The sequence below is a fragment of the Phoenix dactylifera genome, chromosome 16, assembly GCF_051530095.1.
Source record: "Phoenix dactylifera cultivar Ajwa chromosome 16, Ajwa_hap1_PhDact_Kaust_v1.1, whole genome shotgun sequence".
NCBI lineage: Eukaryota > Viridiplantae > Streptophyta > Magnoliopsida > Arecales > Arecaceae > Phoenix > Phoenix dactylifera.
In genome coordinates this window covers 12,718,640-12,733,952 of record NC_143205.1, presented here as the reverse complement: position 1 = coordinate 12,733,952, position 15,313 = coordinate 12,718,640, and the positions used below count along the sequence as shown (strand labels likewise).

The 15,313-nt window shown below is 42.4% G+C and overlaps 3 protein-coding genes across 3 annotated transcripts; 1 reads left to right on the top strand and 2 right to left on the bottom strand.

Annotated features, from left to right (window-relative positions):
- Positions 1-1,497: 1,497 nt before the first annotated feature.
- On the bottom strand, positions 1,498-3,518 carry CRR4 (Pentatricopeptide repeat (PPR) superfamily protein). Its single transcript, XM_008793134.6, has one exon. The coding sequence runs from the start codon at positions 3,413-3,415 to the stop codon at positions 1,532-1,534; it is 1,884 nt and encodes a 627-aa protein (XP_008791356.4). The 5' UTR covers positions 3,416-3,518; the 3' UTR covers positions 1,498-1,531.
- Positions 3,519-5,162: 1,644 nt separating this feature from the next.
- LOC103708288 (cation/H(+) antiporter 15-like) lies at positions 5,163-8,123 on the top strand. Its single transcript, XM_039115262.3, has 3 exons — positions 5,163-5,502; positions 5,624-6,640; positions 6,807-8,123. The coding sequence occupies exons 1-3, from the start codon at positions 5,272-5,274 to the stop codon at positions 7,995-7,997; spliced, it is 2,439 nt and encodes an 812-aa protein (XP_038971190.3). The 5' UTR covers positions 5,163-5,271; the 3' UTR covers positions 7,998-8,123.
- A 586-nt stretch (positions 8,124-8,709) lies between these two features.
- On the bottom strand, positions 8,710-15,059 carry LOC148699742 (uncharacterized). Its single transcript, XM_088712413.2, has 7 exons — positions 14,930-15,059; positions 14,034-14,459; positions 13,776-13,939; positions 13,582-13,662; positions 13,360-13,435; positions 13,169-13,267; positions 8,710-9,113 (listed from the first exon to the last, which is right to left on the bottom strand). Exons 2-7 carry the CDS (start codon positions 14,440-14,442, stop codon positions 8,980-8,982), a joined length of 963 nt encoding a protein of 320 aa, XP_088568539.2. The 5' UTR covers positions 14,443-14,459; positions 14,930-15,059; the 3' UTR covers positions 8,710-8,979.
- Between the last annotated feature and the right edge of the window lie 254 nt (positions 15,060-15,313).

Here is a 15,313-nt window from a genome sequence, read left to right as displayed (position 1 = left end):
TTGGATATGAGGTGCTCACATAAAATCTTCTTGGTACTGAAACAATGATTGTAACAAATTATCATTTTGTAGAATTCAACAGTGAGCCTATCAATCTTGATGCTTCACATGGAAAAACCCAAAAGGTAGTATAAGGAGTCTGAATTTTGTTTGTGAGCATCTCCACCCAATAACATGGATGTTAATGTTCTTGGATAATGCTTGTTAATCTTATCCTTAATGGACACTATATTATGCGATGTGGCATGAGAGGATTAGTATAACTCGCAATAATACAAATTTTTGAATATTTAATGAGCAAAAAAAAAAGGAGAATTATTGAATATTAAGTTGTCAAAACAACATTTGCTCAGAAAATTTCAACCAATACTTAATTAGCACCCCAAAACATTTTCATAGCAAACCTTTGCTCGCTCACTAACCTACGTGATCAAATTTGAAAGGCAAAATACAGCTTTACATCCTCTTTGGAATAGTTGTTGGTAGTAGAGCTTTTAGAAGTGTAGCTTTTGCTAACAGAGCTTTGAACAAAACCATAGTAATGATAATATTAGTATACTATATTAAACTATACTTTCATATGACACAACATAATATAATATAGATGTACTATTATTAGTTGATAATCATAACACAATATTTTGATATAAAGTATTATAACTATTAATATTGCATATTAATATATTATTGCATAGTATAATATTATAATAAAATTATATATTATATTCATGTTAATATAATATAGTGCAAAGTATTGTTAATATATAGTTTATATATTTTATTTAATCTAAATATTATAACACACAAAGTTTAGAGGTATTTAGATCACACAAATCAAATAGCTTTTTGATGGGTTTCGAAAAGCGCTTTTAGCGAGAAGCTCAAAATTAGAGCTTTTGCCAAGTAAAAATTTTCCAGCTTCCAGCAGAATCAGAAAGTTATTTCAAGTTTTCCACTAAGCTCCCAAAACAAAAGAAAAAAGAAAAAAAAAAGAAGAGGAAGAAGGAGCAGTGACGGCGGCGTTGAGAGGAAGAAGAAGAAAGAGAGGGCGAGGAAGGAGATGAGTGAGAGAGGAAGAGGGGGATGAGGGTTTTGGGAGAAAAAAGTAAGATTTAAATGGGGTATTTTGGTAAAAAAATAGCTTCCCGACAAAGCTGAAAACAACGTTTTCGGAAGCTCCAAATTGGAGCTTCTCCCCAAAAGCTGTTTTCAGCTTCCCGCAAAAGCTGAAACAGCTTTCTGAAAATTTTACGAAACTCCATTTTTTATCTGAAAGTGCTTTTGAAGAACCAGAAAGTGCTTTTTGGCCCTCCAAAAGCTCCCCCAAACAGGGCCTAAACACTTATATATCACCGAGAAGTACTTTTGGGGGTCTGGAAAACTTTTTTGGCCACTCCAAAAACAATCCTAAGCAATACTTTAGTCTTCAAGGACTCCAAAGTGATAAGGAGATTATATATATAAAAAATAAAAAAAATCAAAGTCCAGCACAAGCAGTTGAAGGAGGAAAAACATGATTTTTATGTATACATTATAAAACGGGTGAATTGCACAACTTAGATTTACACAGACCCTCCAATAAAGAATAAATTCCTTTAGCTTCCGAATGCGAATTATCTCCCACAACAAATTCATGAACAACACCATCAAGTTCAATCCAACTGCAACCAGGAACCTTTCTTAAATCCTTCTCCCTCATGATCATCCGAACCTTGCCAACATCTCCCCACATCCCAATACTAGCATAGAGATTGGATAGAAGCACATACGAACTAGAATTGCAAGTTCCCCCTTCAATTATATTTTTCACTACCGTTTGGCCCATGTCAAAGTTTCGATGGCTCCTGCAAGCGCTAAGCAAGGATCTCCAAACCACATCATTTGGTTCGACGGGCATATTCTTGACCAATTTCATTGCCTCGTCCAACTGCCCTGCTCGACCAAGAACATCAACCATGCATCCATAATGCTGGACCTTAGGCTCCAAATTGTAATCTCTTTTCATCATCTCAAAGCACATCAGTCCTTCCTCCACCAAACCTGAATGACTACAAGCATTCAGAACTCCGATGAACGTAATATCATCAGGCACCACCAAACATCTCTCCATTTCCCTGAAGAGTTCGAGAGCGAGTGCGCCGCAGCCATGAACAGCTAGCCCGCAAATCATCGCATTCCAATGATCGACGCTTCTCCCTGAAATCTCAAATACCTCTAAAGCATCTTCCAACCGACCGCACTTTGAGTACATATCGATGAGAGAAACACCTAGCTTCCCATCCAAAGGCAAGCAGTTCCTCTCAATGTACTCATGTATTGCTATCCCATCATGAATGCGGCCTAGTTCGGAAATTGCTGAGAGAACACTTGCTAGAGTGGCATTGTCAGGAGCTACACTGCCTTGCAGCCGCATCATGCTAAATAGATTCAAGGCTTCGGCGGAATTTCCATTCTTAACATAACCAGACATCATGATATTCCAGTTGATCACATCCCTCTCAGGCATCTCATCAAACAACTTCCGGGCCAAGGCAACACTCCCAGCCTCCATATACCCATAAATCATATTTGCCCAAGAGATCACATCCCTATCCAGCATGCGTTCAAACAAATCCTCTGCATCAACCATCCTTCCGCATCTGGCATACCCATCGATCATCAAATTCCACGACACCAAATCTCTCTCAGGCATTTCATCAAACAACCGGCGAGCCATGTCAATTCCAATCCCGTTGGTTTCAGACGCACAACCTCCGATCATAGAGTTCCAAGTCACCAGATTCTTATCTCCATCTCTCATCTGATCAAAAAGCTCCCTTGCAGCGCCTATCCTCCCATTCTTAACATACCCGTCGATCATCGAGTTCCAGGAGACCGAATCTCTCTGCGGAATCCTATCAAACACCTGGCGAGCAAGCTCATAGAGCCCACATCTAGCATAGAAACCGATTAGAGAGTTCTGGAGGTAAAGGTTCGAAGAGAGCTCAGTCTTCCGGATGAGAGAGTGCATCTGGGAGCCCTCTCTAAGGAGAGACGCCCGGGAGCAGCCCTTGAGGGCGAGAGAGTAGGAGAACTCGTCGGCGGTGATGCCAGCGGCGAGCATGAGAGCGAAAATGAGGACAGCCTGGTTGGGATCGCGGCCGTGGGAGGAGGACTTGATGAGGGCGTTCCAGAGGAAGGGGTCGGTGGGGATGGGGAGGGAGAAGAAGACGCGGCGGGCGAGGTGGTGGGAGGCGGGGTGGGGGGAGGAGGAGAGGCGGATGACGACGCCGGCGGCGAGGGAGGGGTAACGGAGGAAGCCGGAGGTGATGAGGCGGGCGTGGAGCTGCTCGACGTCGCGCAGGGTTTTGCAACGCGGGAGGAGGGCGAGGGCGGGATCAGAAGGCGGGAGGTTAGAGCGCGCCACGAGCAGCATGGCCGAATTCCACCGCCCCCGGTAATCCTCGGGCCGCACATTATCAAATCTCCACGGACAAGGTGTTTCAGCTTGGAAACAGGATTATACTCAAAAGATCCATAGATCAAGTTGATTGGTATCTTGGATGAATTAATAACATTTGAAAGAAAAGTAAATTTTATTTTTGAAAAATTAGAATAAAAAAAATCAGAACATAAGAAATGAATTTAAATGTATTTAAATTAAATTTATTAGACATAATTGTATCTACAAAGCAATAAGAAAAAACTGTAATCGAATGATACTAAAAAACTGTAATTGAATGATAATATCTAAAGTGACCCACATTACATTTGAAAGTACACATTAACTTATGTGAATTAACTTGCAAATTGATATAGAAGTTAAAAGGTAGTCTTATAAGCAACAAAGATTTTAAAAAATTAAAAATTTGAAATGTAAGTAATTGGTTGATAGGAATTTATATATACAAATTAGTACGAAGCTATAATTAAATTATAGAAATCTGAAAAACTTCCTACACCATTGGCATGAAATATCATGATCTTAAATCTAATACCATTGTTGATTATGATCTCTCAATCATATAATAGCTAATTGCCATCCTCTATTCTAAAGGAAGACTAATGTTTGATTAGTGAAAAGAAAAAAATCTCACCAAAGAGATGGTGTTTGTGCGCAGAGCTTAATTTGCTGCCTTCTTTTCTACTTGGAAAACAAAAAGAGCACAAACCAAGGGGTGTTTAATAGCTCCAGACTTTTCCTTGATTTGCAATAAGGAAAAGAAAAGAACCATGCTGCCTAAGGATATGAGAATATGGGTGAAAATTAGAAATGTAAAAAAGAGAAAGGAGCAGTGGAGACTTCCAACCATCCAACAATGCATAAATTTTGATCTAGTTAATTATGCTTTTCTAAAAAAATCTTGCATCATACAATTTGGTGTCTTTCTTTTGAATTTGGTTAGTGATTAAGGCAACGTGGCTCTAGATCTTAGCCCATATATTCTCGTAGCAACCCTAGATAAAAGAAAACACTAACAAAGTATGTTTCCATCTAGATCCTAAAATAGTAGATCTTCAAGTATAAAATTTTCTAGCATTAGCAGACAACGATGAGTTAATTGGACCGCTAGAAATGGTGAAAGAGATTTCCAGTGGCAAGGAATAAGTTAATGCAAAAGAAATTGAGCTTGGATCTTAATCAATCTGTGATTGAGATTAGGGGTGTTCAAGTCTATGTTGCGAAGAAGTAATTTGAGAGGATCGAAACTCTTATCACAAAATCCAATAACAAGGCTGATGATTTAGAATTTAGTATTCTTAGCCTCGTTTTATTGACGTGGTAGCTACATCTGAATTTATGATTTGTTATTTTTAGTTTTATTGATGGAAATTTTTCAATTAATGTAATAGCTAAGGAGATAATATCATTAATTACTATAATAATATTATTTTTATTTAAAATTTTGGAATTATTAGCATCAACAGTCGTTATAACAATTATGAGGATCAACAACATTTTAGGTGGGATCCGTTGCAGTCTCCGTTATGAGTATGACGGTCAATCTCCCCTGAAGAAGATCCTTGGTCAACCATCAACTGTCTCAGACCTCGAGTATGCGGCAAACTTGCAATGGACCGCGCTGACCGTTTCTCCCTCACATCTCGCACACTTCTCCCCATCTCTGTAGGAGGGGGAAGGTGCAGCACCACCAGTTTCTCTCGCTCTCTCTCATTCTCTCTCTCTCTCTCTCTCTCTCTCTCTCTCTCTCTTTCTCTCTAAGCTGCAGCAGAAAGAAGATCACCACCACCACCACCACCACCGTCGACGCCGCCGCCACCGCCGCCACCATGGCCACGGATGACAATACAGAGAACTCAACCCGTAACAGGACAGAGTACTCCATGCTCTGCTACCCAGCCATCAAGGCCACCTCCGCCGGTGTCTGGATCGGCGACAACCCTCTAGAGTTTTCCTTCCCTCTCCTCATCTACCAGATCATCATCATCTTCATCTTCTCCCGCATCACCCACTTCTTCCTCCGCCGCCTCTCCCAGCCCGTCGCCATCTCCCAGATCATCGTACGCCATCCTTCCACCTTCATTCCATCCATCTATGCATATAATTATAACGAGGACTAGATTGCTACCACTTTCTAATCTAATCTAATTCATGTTGTCGCTTTGGATTTTTTACTACTAGGCCGGCGTGATACTGGGCCCTTCCGTCCTGGGGCGCTACGGGAAGTTCGAGGACATCCTCTTCAGCCCGCGGAGCTGGCAGCAGCTCAACACCGTCGCCCTCCTCTTCTTCATGCTTTTCCTCTTCATGATCGGCGTCAAGACCGACCTCACCATGATTCCCAAGGCCGGCAAGAAGGCGGTTGCCATCGCAATCCTCTCGTCCGTCCTCCCTGCCGGCATCATCATGCTCGTCGCCCACCTCCAGGGGCCCGACCTCCCCCTGAGCTTCCGGGAAGGCAGGATCCCCATCAAACTGGCCTCCAAGTGGTCCCGGACGTCCTACACCGTCCTCTCCTGCGCGCTCGCCGAGCTCGAGCTCCTCACCTCCAAGCTCGGCCGCCTGGCCATGTCGGCGTCCCTCATCATCGACGTCGCCAGCCTGTTCGTCACCTCCGGCCTCGGCGGCTACCGGCTCTCCTCGAGGCTCGACATGCCCGGGAAGGCGGCGATCTCCATCGCCTGCTTCTTCGGTTTCTTGTTCTTTGTCGTGTTCTTGGCACGGCCATTCATTGTATGGCTGATCCGGCGGAGGACGCCGGAAGGTGCGCTGCTCGACGAGGCGTGCTTCATGACGGTTATCTTTCTCGCGCTCGGCTGCGGGCTGATCAGCGAGGTGATCGGGTACCACGCGACCATGGGGCCCTTCATACTCGGGCTGGCGCTGCCGGGAGGGGCGCCTCTGGGGGTCACAGTGGTGGAGAAGATGGACCGGCTGGTGACCGGGGTTTTCCTGCCGGTGTTCCTGGCCACGGCGGGGCTGCACATGGACCTCCCCAAGCTGACGCTATCGGGCTTCAACCAGTGGGGGCTGCTGGAAGCCTACATCTTGATCTTGACGCTGGCCAAGTTCATCGGGGTGATGCTGCCCTGCCTCTACTGCAAGATGCCGCTGCGCGACGCCTTGTCCGTCGGCCTCATGATGAACGCCAGGGGTATCTTTGAAGTCGATACAGCCTTACAGTGGCGCGATAGCAAGGTATTCGATCGACCACATGTCCACTTTTCTACCAGCCCGCAATGCAAATTAAATATATATCAGATTTGTTCGCACCAAATTATAATTGCTATGTTCATCTCGATCAAACTTTCAATCTTCTAAGCAGAGCTAATTGCTCTCATCTGATGCTTTGGTCTATGAGCAGAGCGTGGATGACCAACTCTACGCCGTACTCATCCTCTCCATCATCATCATCGGCGGCGGCACCGCCCCCCTGCTGAAGTACCTGTACCACCCGGAGGACCGGTTCGTAGCCTACAAGCGGCGGACGGTCCAGCACTCGAAAAGCGGCGACGAGCTCCGGGTGCTGGTCTGCATCCACAACCAGGACAATGTGGCTCCCATCATCACCCTCCTGGAGACCTCCCACCCCATCGTCGACTCCCCCATCTGCGTCTACCTCCTCCACCTCGTGCAGCTCGTCGGCCGCGCCGACGCCATCCTCGTCCCCCACAAGCGCCACCGGTCCTCCCACATCACCGACAGCGACCGCATCATCAATGCCTTCCGATTCTTCGAGCAGCAGCACCCGTCCAGCGTCTCCCTCATCCCCTACGTCTGCATCTCCCCCTACGCCACCATGCACGACGACATCTGCTCCCTCGCCCTCGACAAGAAGGTCACCCTGGTCATCCTCCCCTTCCACCGCAACGCCACCTTCGACGGCACCCTCGCGGCCGCCAACCCGGCCCTGCAGGCCATCAACTGCAACGCTGTTCGCTACGCCCCCTGCTCCGTCGCCATCCTTGTCGACCACGGCCTCACCGCCGCCGGCACCACCACGCATGCCTTGGCCGGCGGCGCCCGCCCGCTGCAACGCATCGCGGTCTACTTCCTCGGCGGGGCCGACGACCGGGAGGCGCTGGCGTACGCGGCGCGCATGGCGGAGGACCCGGCGGTCGGGCTGACGGTGGTGCGCATCCGGCCGCCGATGGAGTGGAGGTGCGACGGGGCGAAGGACGAGCTGCTGGACGACGAGATGGTAGACGAGTTCCGGCGTGAGAGGTTGGACGGGGAGAGAGTGCAGTACAGGGAGGAGGTGTCGAGGGACGGGGAGGATACGGTGAGGGTGATACAGGAGACGAGCGATGGTTTCAGCCTGCTGCTGGTGGGGCGGAGGGAAGGCATGGAGTCGCCGCTCACGGATGGGATGTCGATGTGGAGCGAGTATCCGGAGCTCGGGGTGATCGGGGACCTGCTGGCGTCAACAGACTTCGGGGGGAGGGTGTCGACGCTGGTGGTGCAGCAGCAGACCAGGGTCAGGAGCACGCAGGCCGAGAGCCCCATGGTGGCCAGAGCTCCGGGGAGCCAGGTAGCTCAGCTTAACCAGGATTAGAGAGGGAAAGGAAAACCAAGCTTGGTTTTTCTCGTACTGTATTGCTTTTTGTACTCCCGGTTTTGGAGGGTGTGTCCTAAATTATTTTGTAAACTAGCTAATGGTGCTGTAAGTTCGTCCTCGAAACAAGGCTCTTTTCTGACCTCTCGGATGGTTAATCCAGATCCACTGAAAGCAGGGCCAGATCTTTGCACAAGATCAAAATTCAGGCATCTTAAGTATTTGGGAAGAAAAAGGTGCGAACTGATTTAAATACTAAAGCCAATTTTGAAACAAAAACCAGAAGTTGGATCCAAACAAACTTCCTGTCCTACTGCTTGAAAAGAAATTAAAGAAGGAAAAGCAACAAATTTCTTTCTACACAGACAGAAATGGTCTGGTAACTCGGAAGCACCCTTTCCAAAGCCTTTCCAAGCAAACGAACACACCACAGATGAAGCTAGAGGTCCACCTCAATTACCCGTTCCCTGATCCTGGTCTCCAATAAAGATAGTCCTCACTCCTCACTACATCAAAGATGGATGGCCATACAAAGAACAAGCAACATAACAATGTATGATTTTTTTTTATGCGTAAATGCATTTAGCGCACAAGCGGCAAAAGAAGACATCCTTCTCACCCAAGTCAATCTTTCCTGTTTCATGCTGTGTAATTTGTTCGGCAAACATCTGCACGCAATGTTCATTTCCAGCCACCCATAGTCACTGGAGTGTAAGAAAAGCAGGCCTCGTGATAGGCCATCATATGATCTATTATCTGATGGTCTCAATAAGCAGATCTTACACATACTAACATCCAAGAGTTTTATGTAGTGCCACATTACCATTACGATGCCTTTACAGTTTATAATCCTGACATGGACGGCACGAAACCAACGAAAAACTCACAGAAGAAAGCTAATAGACCCTAATTTCATTCCAAGTGCCAGAATACCACTAATTCATCCCTCACCCTAACAATGCCAGCAACCCCAGCTCTTCGTTCAGTGAGCTCCTCGTCTGAAAGAATCAGTCTGGGGTTGTGACCTCATCCTTCCTGAATCATAGGGTCGTTCAGCTGATGGAAGAGCCCATCCCCTGGCTGGCCGTTCACCTTGCCTGCTACCGCTGCCATTTCCTACACAACCATTAATACAAAAATGTAGTCAGATCCATTCCACAATCTCAGATTGGGATTATTAATAAGAATCAAAACGATAATCAAAACCATATAATATCATCATAATAAACAAAATGCAAGGTGACAACACAGAGAAATCAATGATTCATCCAGCCATGCAGATTCAAGTCCTGCAAACATTCCTGGATTTATCCATCAAGACAAGACAGAAAAGACACTTGGTGTATAAAGATGCGAGATACTAAAGGGCCAATTACAAATTCCACCCAAAAGAAACGAACAAAATGGAAGCAAGGATCAAAAAGCATATAGATCGCTCAAACTAAGAAAAATTTGGAGTGGGTCACTTTGAAGATTCCTCAACCCACTGGGTTATTCAAGGGACTTGTGGTCCAAATCCTGCCATTGACCCCATTGATCCCTTCATGAAGTCTACATAACCTCGAATAACCATATCAAATTGACCAAGCTTATCCACTCCTGTAAATCAATCACTGGAAACAAACCCATGTTTCATTTCAGAAGACTTCATATCGAGCTTGTTTTGGGGGTGTAGGGAGAAGGGGTGGAGAGCGAGGAGGGGGGATACGTATAGCTCATTGAATAGTCAACAAATAACAGTCTTTAATTTACACTATAATTTTCATATGATGATGTCCCAAGTCAGAAAGATATATAATCTTGCCCCAACACATGAATTTACATAGAACACATCCACGTCAGAAAGATATGAACTTGTACCAAATCAGAAAGTTTACTTTGTTCCGCTTAGGTTCAACAATCAAAAATTATCAGTGTTCTGACTCCAATTATCATCCAAAATGCAAAAGATTTTTTCATTTCCTTTAAGAGAACACCTCAAATGAAAGCCCAATGGACAATGATAAAACTGAAAACACTTGAAAAGAATTTCACAAAAATTTCATTGTAAATTGTTACTCCAAGAACATCCCATGCAAAAACCACTAGGATAATCATGGATTCCTACTTGGATTTATTTTGTCATCTGGGATTGATATCAAAGATGGTCAATGGCAACACGCACGCGCGCACGCGCGCACACACACACACAAAAGAAAAGGAAAAAAGAAAAAGCCTTTTGCATGACCTCTGTATCGCAGCATTCAATGCCATTCAGCATAGCCATCATCATTGTTATCATATACCAATGCATGAGACTAACATCCTACAAGAGCGTATCTTATAGACAATTTATCCACATCTTGAAAACCTAAAACCAAAATCATTGTTTTGAAAATTCAGCCAAGTATTCAAATATCAAGTTTACGTTCATTCATCATGTATTTTACCATTTTGTGCACGAGCATGCAGAGCAATGCTAGGATAAATTTAAGATTCTTTCTTAGTCTTGAGCATAAAAAATGTTTACTTGCATGTAGTATTCTGCATAAATCACATTTTAATCTAAAATCAAAATTTGAATGCTTAAAGCACATTATCTAGGTAACTTTACGTGATATTAATTTCAGAGAATGATAACATAAGCCATAAAAAAGAATTCATAGATATACAGGTTTTTAAAGACAACTTTTTTCAATTTTTTCAAGTGAATACAAGACAATTAGAATGTCACCTGTACAATATTAGAAATCGATTTATACATATATATGTATATATAAATGTAGATATGTATGTATATACTCTCATCCTAAGATATCTATATCATATTCAACTTCTCAATAACAAGAGTAACACTAGCCCCTCGTGTCCCTCCTCTATCTAGCTACCTTCTCTTCCATTTGCTCCTTTACTTGAATCCCTCAATTTCTTATCACGGTTGATGTCCTCTTTCTCTCTCTCTCTCTGCGCCAGCTCAATCTCTAGTTATAGCTGTGCCATTTGTACGGCCACTTCCCGACATCACTCTAATGAATTTTGCCATTTTGTTTTTACCACTCAGAAGTCTTTAGTAGGATACTTATTAAGGATATCATCATCCTTCAGAGTTTGAAAAAGTAAATGTGTTATAAACACTCTTTTTTCTCGATATATAGAACTCTTAATTCTTGAGAGAAATAAAAGAATGTAACTATACCAAAGTGGATTGTATTTAACTTATATAAATATATAGCCCTGCATACATAAACAACTTTCAATGACATCCACGCATCGAATATTCTATTGTGTTTATTTTTTCCTCAACATTTTTTATTTTGTTGTCATGGATTTTAAGCCTACTTTGAATTTGTTTTCTCCTTTCTCTCTTTTATACTTTGTTTTTAAGTTTATTTTACGCTGTTTTAAATTTAATTTTTTATTTTTATCTTTATATTCAGTTTTTGAGCATGCATTGCATATGCCCATAACTTGTATTTGTCAAAGATATAACAGATTATCTTAAGATGGTTTTGGATCATAATTGCCTATAGAATTTCAACCCCCCAAGACAAAACATAGGTTAAAACTGAAATAGGAAACTTCGCCACTTACCTACCTCCTCTGATCATGACTACAGAATGCAGATCTTTTCATGCCACGAAGCCTTCTAAAGGAAAGAGGAAAACAATCATGATCCTTTCACATGACAAAGCTTTCTAACATAGATAAACATTCTTGATCATCCAAAGCCACTAATTTTTTTTTTAAGGCTCCAAAGATGCAAATTTTCAAAAATTTCTGGGGAAAAACAGCTTATCTTCTGTGTCACATCCTTACAAGCTAGTGGACCTTGCAAGGTTAATTGTACCTCTTAGATCTCCATCCATGCCAGGTTAGACATGTAAAAACTGCTAGGAAGCAGTTAGGCAGAAACTAAAATCAGATGAAAGCAGCAAGCATTAAAACAGCCCTTACTCTCATCTCTGTTTTTCTCTTTTTTCTTCTTTCTTATTAACTTTAATCATAGTTCAATTTCATTCCAACTTCAGAAACGCCAGGTTTAAATAATGGTAGGTTGCCAAAAAAACAAAAGTACACAGAACTAATTCAATAAACATGAAAAAACAAAAACATGTTGACTCTAGAAAATTGCAAAATTATGTAGAGGTAAGATACAGGTCAGCAATCCTACCTTCTTCCCTTATACACGTTTATCTTAGACAACATTTCAAACATCTCCCCAAAGAAAAAAATAATGAGCCTTTGTTTTTCCTTATTCCCTCAACTTCACTTCAAAATGGAGAACAAATGTCCCTCCTAAGTTTCTTTTCACTTAATCCCTAGACAACTTCCACTAGGAACCAATGGAGGGAATCTAATACTCCGCCATCATAATGGACCATTATATAAATGACTTATGGGATGGATAGCATAAGATTCATTTACAGCACTGGTTAGCAAAGCTATTAGGCCATGCTTATACCCATTCCTTATTGAAATAGCTACAGCCTAGCAACTCCATCAGGAATGCCTTATATGTAAGCTCCGGAATAGTGTTTTGTTTTTTTTTTTTTTTTTTTTTTTTTTGAAGTGCTTAATTTTTTAAGGGTTCTACACTATTGCTCTCCTTGTTTTCCTGCCTAAGTTTCAAGGGATTAGAAATATCGCTCTCCTTGTTTTCTGTCCAAGTTTCTATCACCCATTATGGTTAGAGGTGGAAGTGAAGTTGGTGAGATGAGGTTAGATTCAGGTTGAAAAAGAGATACAAAGAAAGTAAGAGAAACCCGAAAAAAAGAAAAAGAAAAGGAAAAAAAAAACTTAACCAAGGCCTGACTGTTGTTTCAAACATGCAATTTAAATAGGGCCGGTCTAAATTGCAATTCCCAACCCTCAAATTTCCTCAAAAACAAGAAAACAGCAAACAAAAAGGCAATAAACTCACAAACAATTTAGATGAGAAAACAAATTCCTAAATGAATGGAAGGGAAATTTGAATATTCCCTAAAATAACCAAATAGACAAAAGGGAATATAAGTAAGATAAGGCAGGTATCTACACTAATAAACACACACGAGGTGTAATCCACATTACAATTAGTAAAGAATGGGGTGACTTTCAACAGAAATCTATAAATATAATAAGGCTATTCCACAACTGGAAAACTTATGAATTGCATCAATGCCTCAATTAGATAATATGCAATAAGTACTTACTAGAAATGCCATTATCAAGCATGTCACGCCCTGGATTCCATGCAGGCAAGTGCTGCCTTGCCTTCCCCTTCCATGCTTCCTCAAAGCCAGCCAGCTCATCTATTGCCCACCGCATTGAATATAAAGCAACTTAAAACCAGATATCAGAAGAAAACAATAACAACAACAACTTATGTTTTAAAATACAATACCTTCATTCAAATTATGTAATGTCTGCAATGTGTCTACCCTCCCATCTGAATTCAGATTCCTTGTTACAGAATGCCCCTGCAAAAACAATACAAGTAATATTAACATCATGATGCCTCAATGCACTAAATCAGATAAATACATGGAGTAACATTTCAAATCATACACAGAGCCAAATCAGCAATCAGAAAATAATAACCTTAAAAATCTACATATTGGCATACCTTATGATGAATTCCTCGAGAAAGCATGTGGGTTGCTTTACCTGTAGTCGTATCAGCTTCCTTCCTTTCTTCCACAGTGACCTATCAGACCAAACAAGCAAAACCTTAGCGAAACAGATCACCAAGATCATCAGCATATATTCAGTAGTACAACTTAGAAGAAAAACAAACTCGAACAACTCCTGATTACTTACTCCATCACCTCCAGATCTCCTTGTTGTAGATGAAGTATAATATGCCCCATTAGGACCACCATACGTCACAGTCGAGCTCTGGAAAGCATAAGATCGGGCCTGTGGCTGCGATGAACCAGCCCTGCCAAACTCATTCATATACTGCATGTGCTTGCTCTTCTTTTCTGCGAGGCAACATAAAAAGTTACGAAGTTTCAACATTGTTAATTCCAATTAGTCAACCACGATGACAGTATCATGAAGATAACAAGCCTATACCTTCAGTTTCTTCATCAGGGTCCTGAACATACGGTTCTTTACTTGACCTAGAATGTTTCCTTGGGTTATCTTTCTTCTCCCTATCAGTCTTCTCGCCATCTCCTTCTTCGTCATCAGATGACAGTTCCTTGATAATTGGCCCCTTAGATTTAGGTGGTGGAGCCTGCTCGAGGAACCCGGCATTGCTCGTCTCTCCAAAGAAGCTTCTTCCATTATCAAAAATACTGGGTCCAAACATGCTGGGGCCCATCATGTTTCCAAAGGGTCGAGTGAAGAAAGGGTCATCGAAGGGGTCACTCCCCCCAAAGAAGCTAGAGATCAGGCTCCCGGGTCTCCCGAGGCCACCAAATCCGGCAAATGGATCCCCAAACCCAAAGAAATCATCCCTCCCACCTCTTCCCCTCTGCATTTTCTTAGTACAAAATTCTGCAACCGAAGAGAATGGAGAAAAAATAAAATAATCTTCGTTCACCATACCACGATGGCAGGAAATTCTAATGTTCAGAGAATCCTTCGTTCTATTTATAGAAGATAAAATCAGCTACCCAGCAAAAACTGACCTTTTTGTAGCTTTTATTACAGAATCGAGCCGTAGATTTCATCAAAATTTAGTAATCTAGCATGAGAAGAATTATCCGGAAAAAACATATAAAAAACAATACAGATCCGGAAAATGATCGCCGTCTCTACCGAAATGGCTGCTTTACACCTCCAAATAATCAAAAACAACCAAGAAAACCACGAAAAACTCCGATCCCACAAAAAATCCTAACAGAAAATAAATCATCAAGCACCACAAAGCAAGCAACCCTAATAAATTCCCGATAAAAAAAAACGATCGATCCAAAAACCGCATCGAGAATCGAACACAAGAAGGAGAGAAAAGCGATAATTACCAAATCGAGAAGGATTTCGATCGTCGCCGATGGGGAGAACGAGAAATCGATGAAGAAGCGTGGTGGTGATTCCAATCGAGCTATAATTTCGATCGCAGCCGAAAAATAGGAATGTACGAATAAAGGAAAAAGGGTTGCGGAAGATTATAGCCGTCAAAGGCGGTCCCCGAATTCTCCAGAAGCCGTGACACGTGTCGCGTCTGGCTTACCTTCCGCCTGACCAGAAGAAAGGGTTCGGAACTCAGAATTTGTGTCCACTTGGACTCCAATTTGTGTCCTGGTTGGACTCCACCAATTCGACTTACCTCTAAAATCTTATGTGCATGGTTTTCATTTGGATGATATACAATATTTATAATATTAATCTATATTATACTAATATAT

What these genes read in the sequence shown, in the direction of transcription:
- CRR4 (XM_008793134.6), bottom strand. Translation starts at nt 3,415, where the DNA reads ATGCTGCTCGTGGCGCGCTCTAACCTCCCGCCTTCTGATCCCGCCCTC.
- LOC103708288 (XM_039115262.3), top strand. Translation starts at nt 5,272, where the DNA reads ATGGCCACGGATGACAATACAGAGAACTCAACCCGTAACAGGACAGAG. An exon ending in TCGCCATCTCCCAGATCATC is followed by an intron (nt 5,503 to 5,623) that starts GTACGCCATCCT and finishes TTTTACTACTAG; the next exon opens with GCCGGCGTGATACTGGGCCC. An exon ending in TACAGTGGCGCGATAGCAAG is followed by an intron (nt 6,641 to 6,806) that starts GTATTCGATCGA and finishes GTCTATGAGCAG; the next exon opens with AGCGTGGATGACCAACTCTA.
- LOC148699742 (XM_088712413.2), bottom strand. Translation starts at nt 14,442, where the DNA reads ATGCAGAGGGGAAGAGGTGGGAGGGATGATTTCTTTGGGTTTGGGGAT. An exon ending in GGAGATCTGGAGGTGATGGA is followed by an intron (nt 13,663 to 13,775) that starts GTAAGTAATCAG and finishes TTGGTCTGATAG; the next exon opens with GTCACTGTGGAAGAAAGGAA. An exon ending in ATTACATAATTTGAATGAAG is followed by an intron (nt 13,268 to 13,359) that starts GTATTGTATTTT and finishes GGTGGGCAATAG; the next exon opens with ATGAGCTGGCTGGCTTTGAG.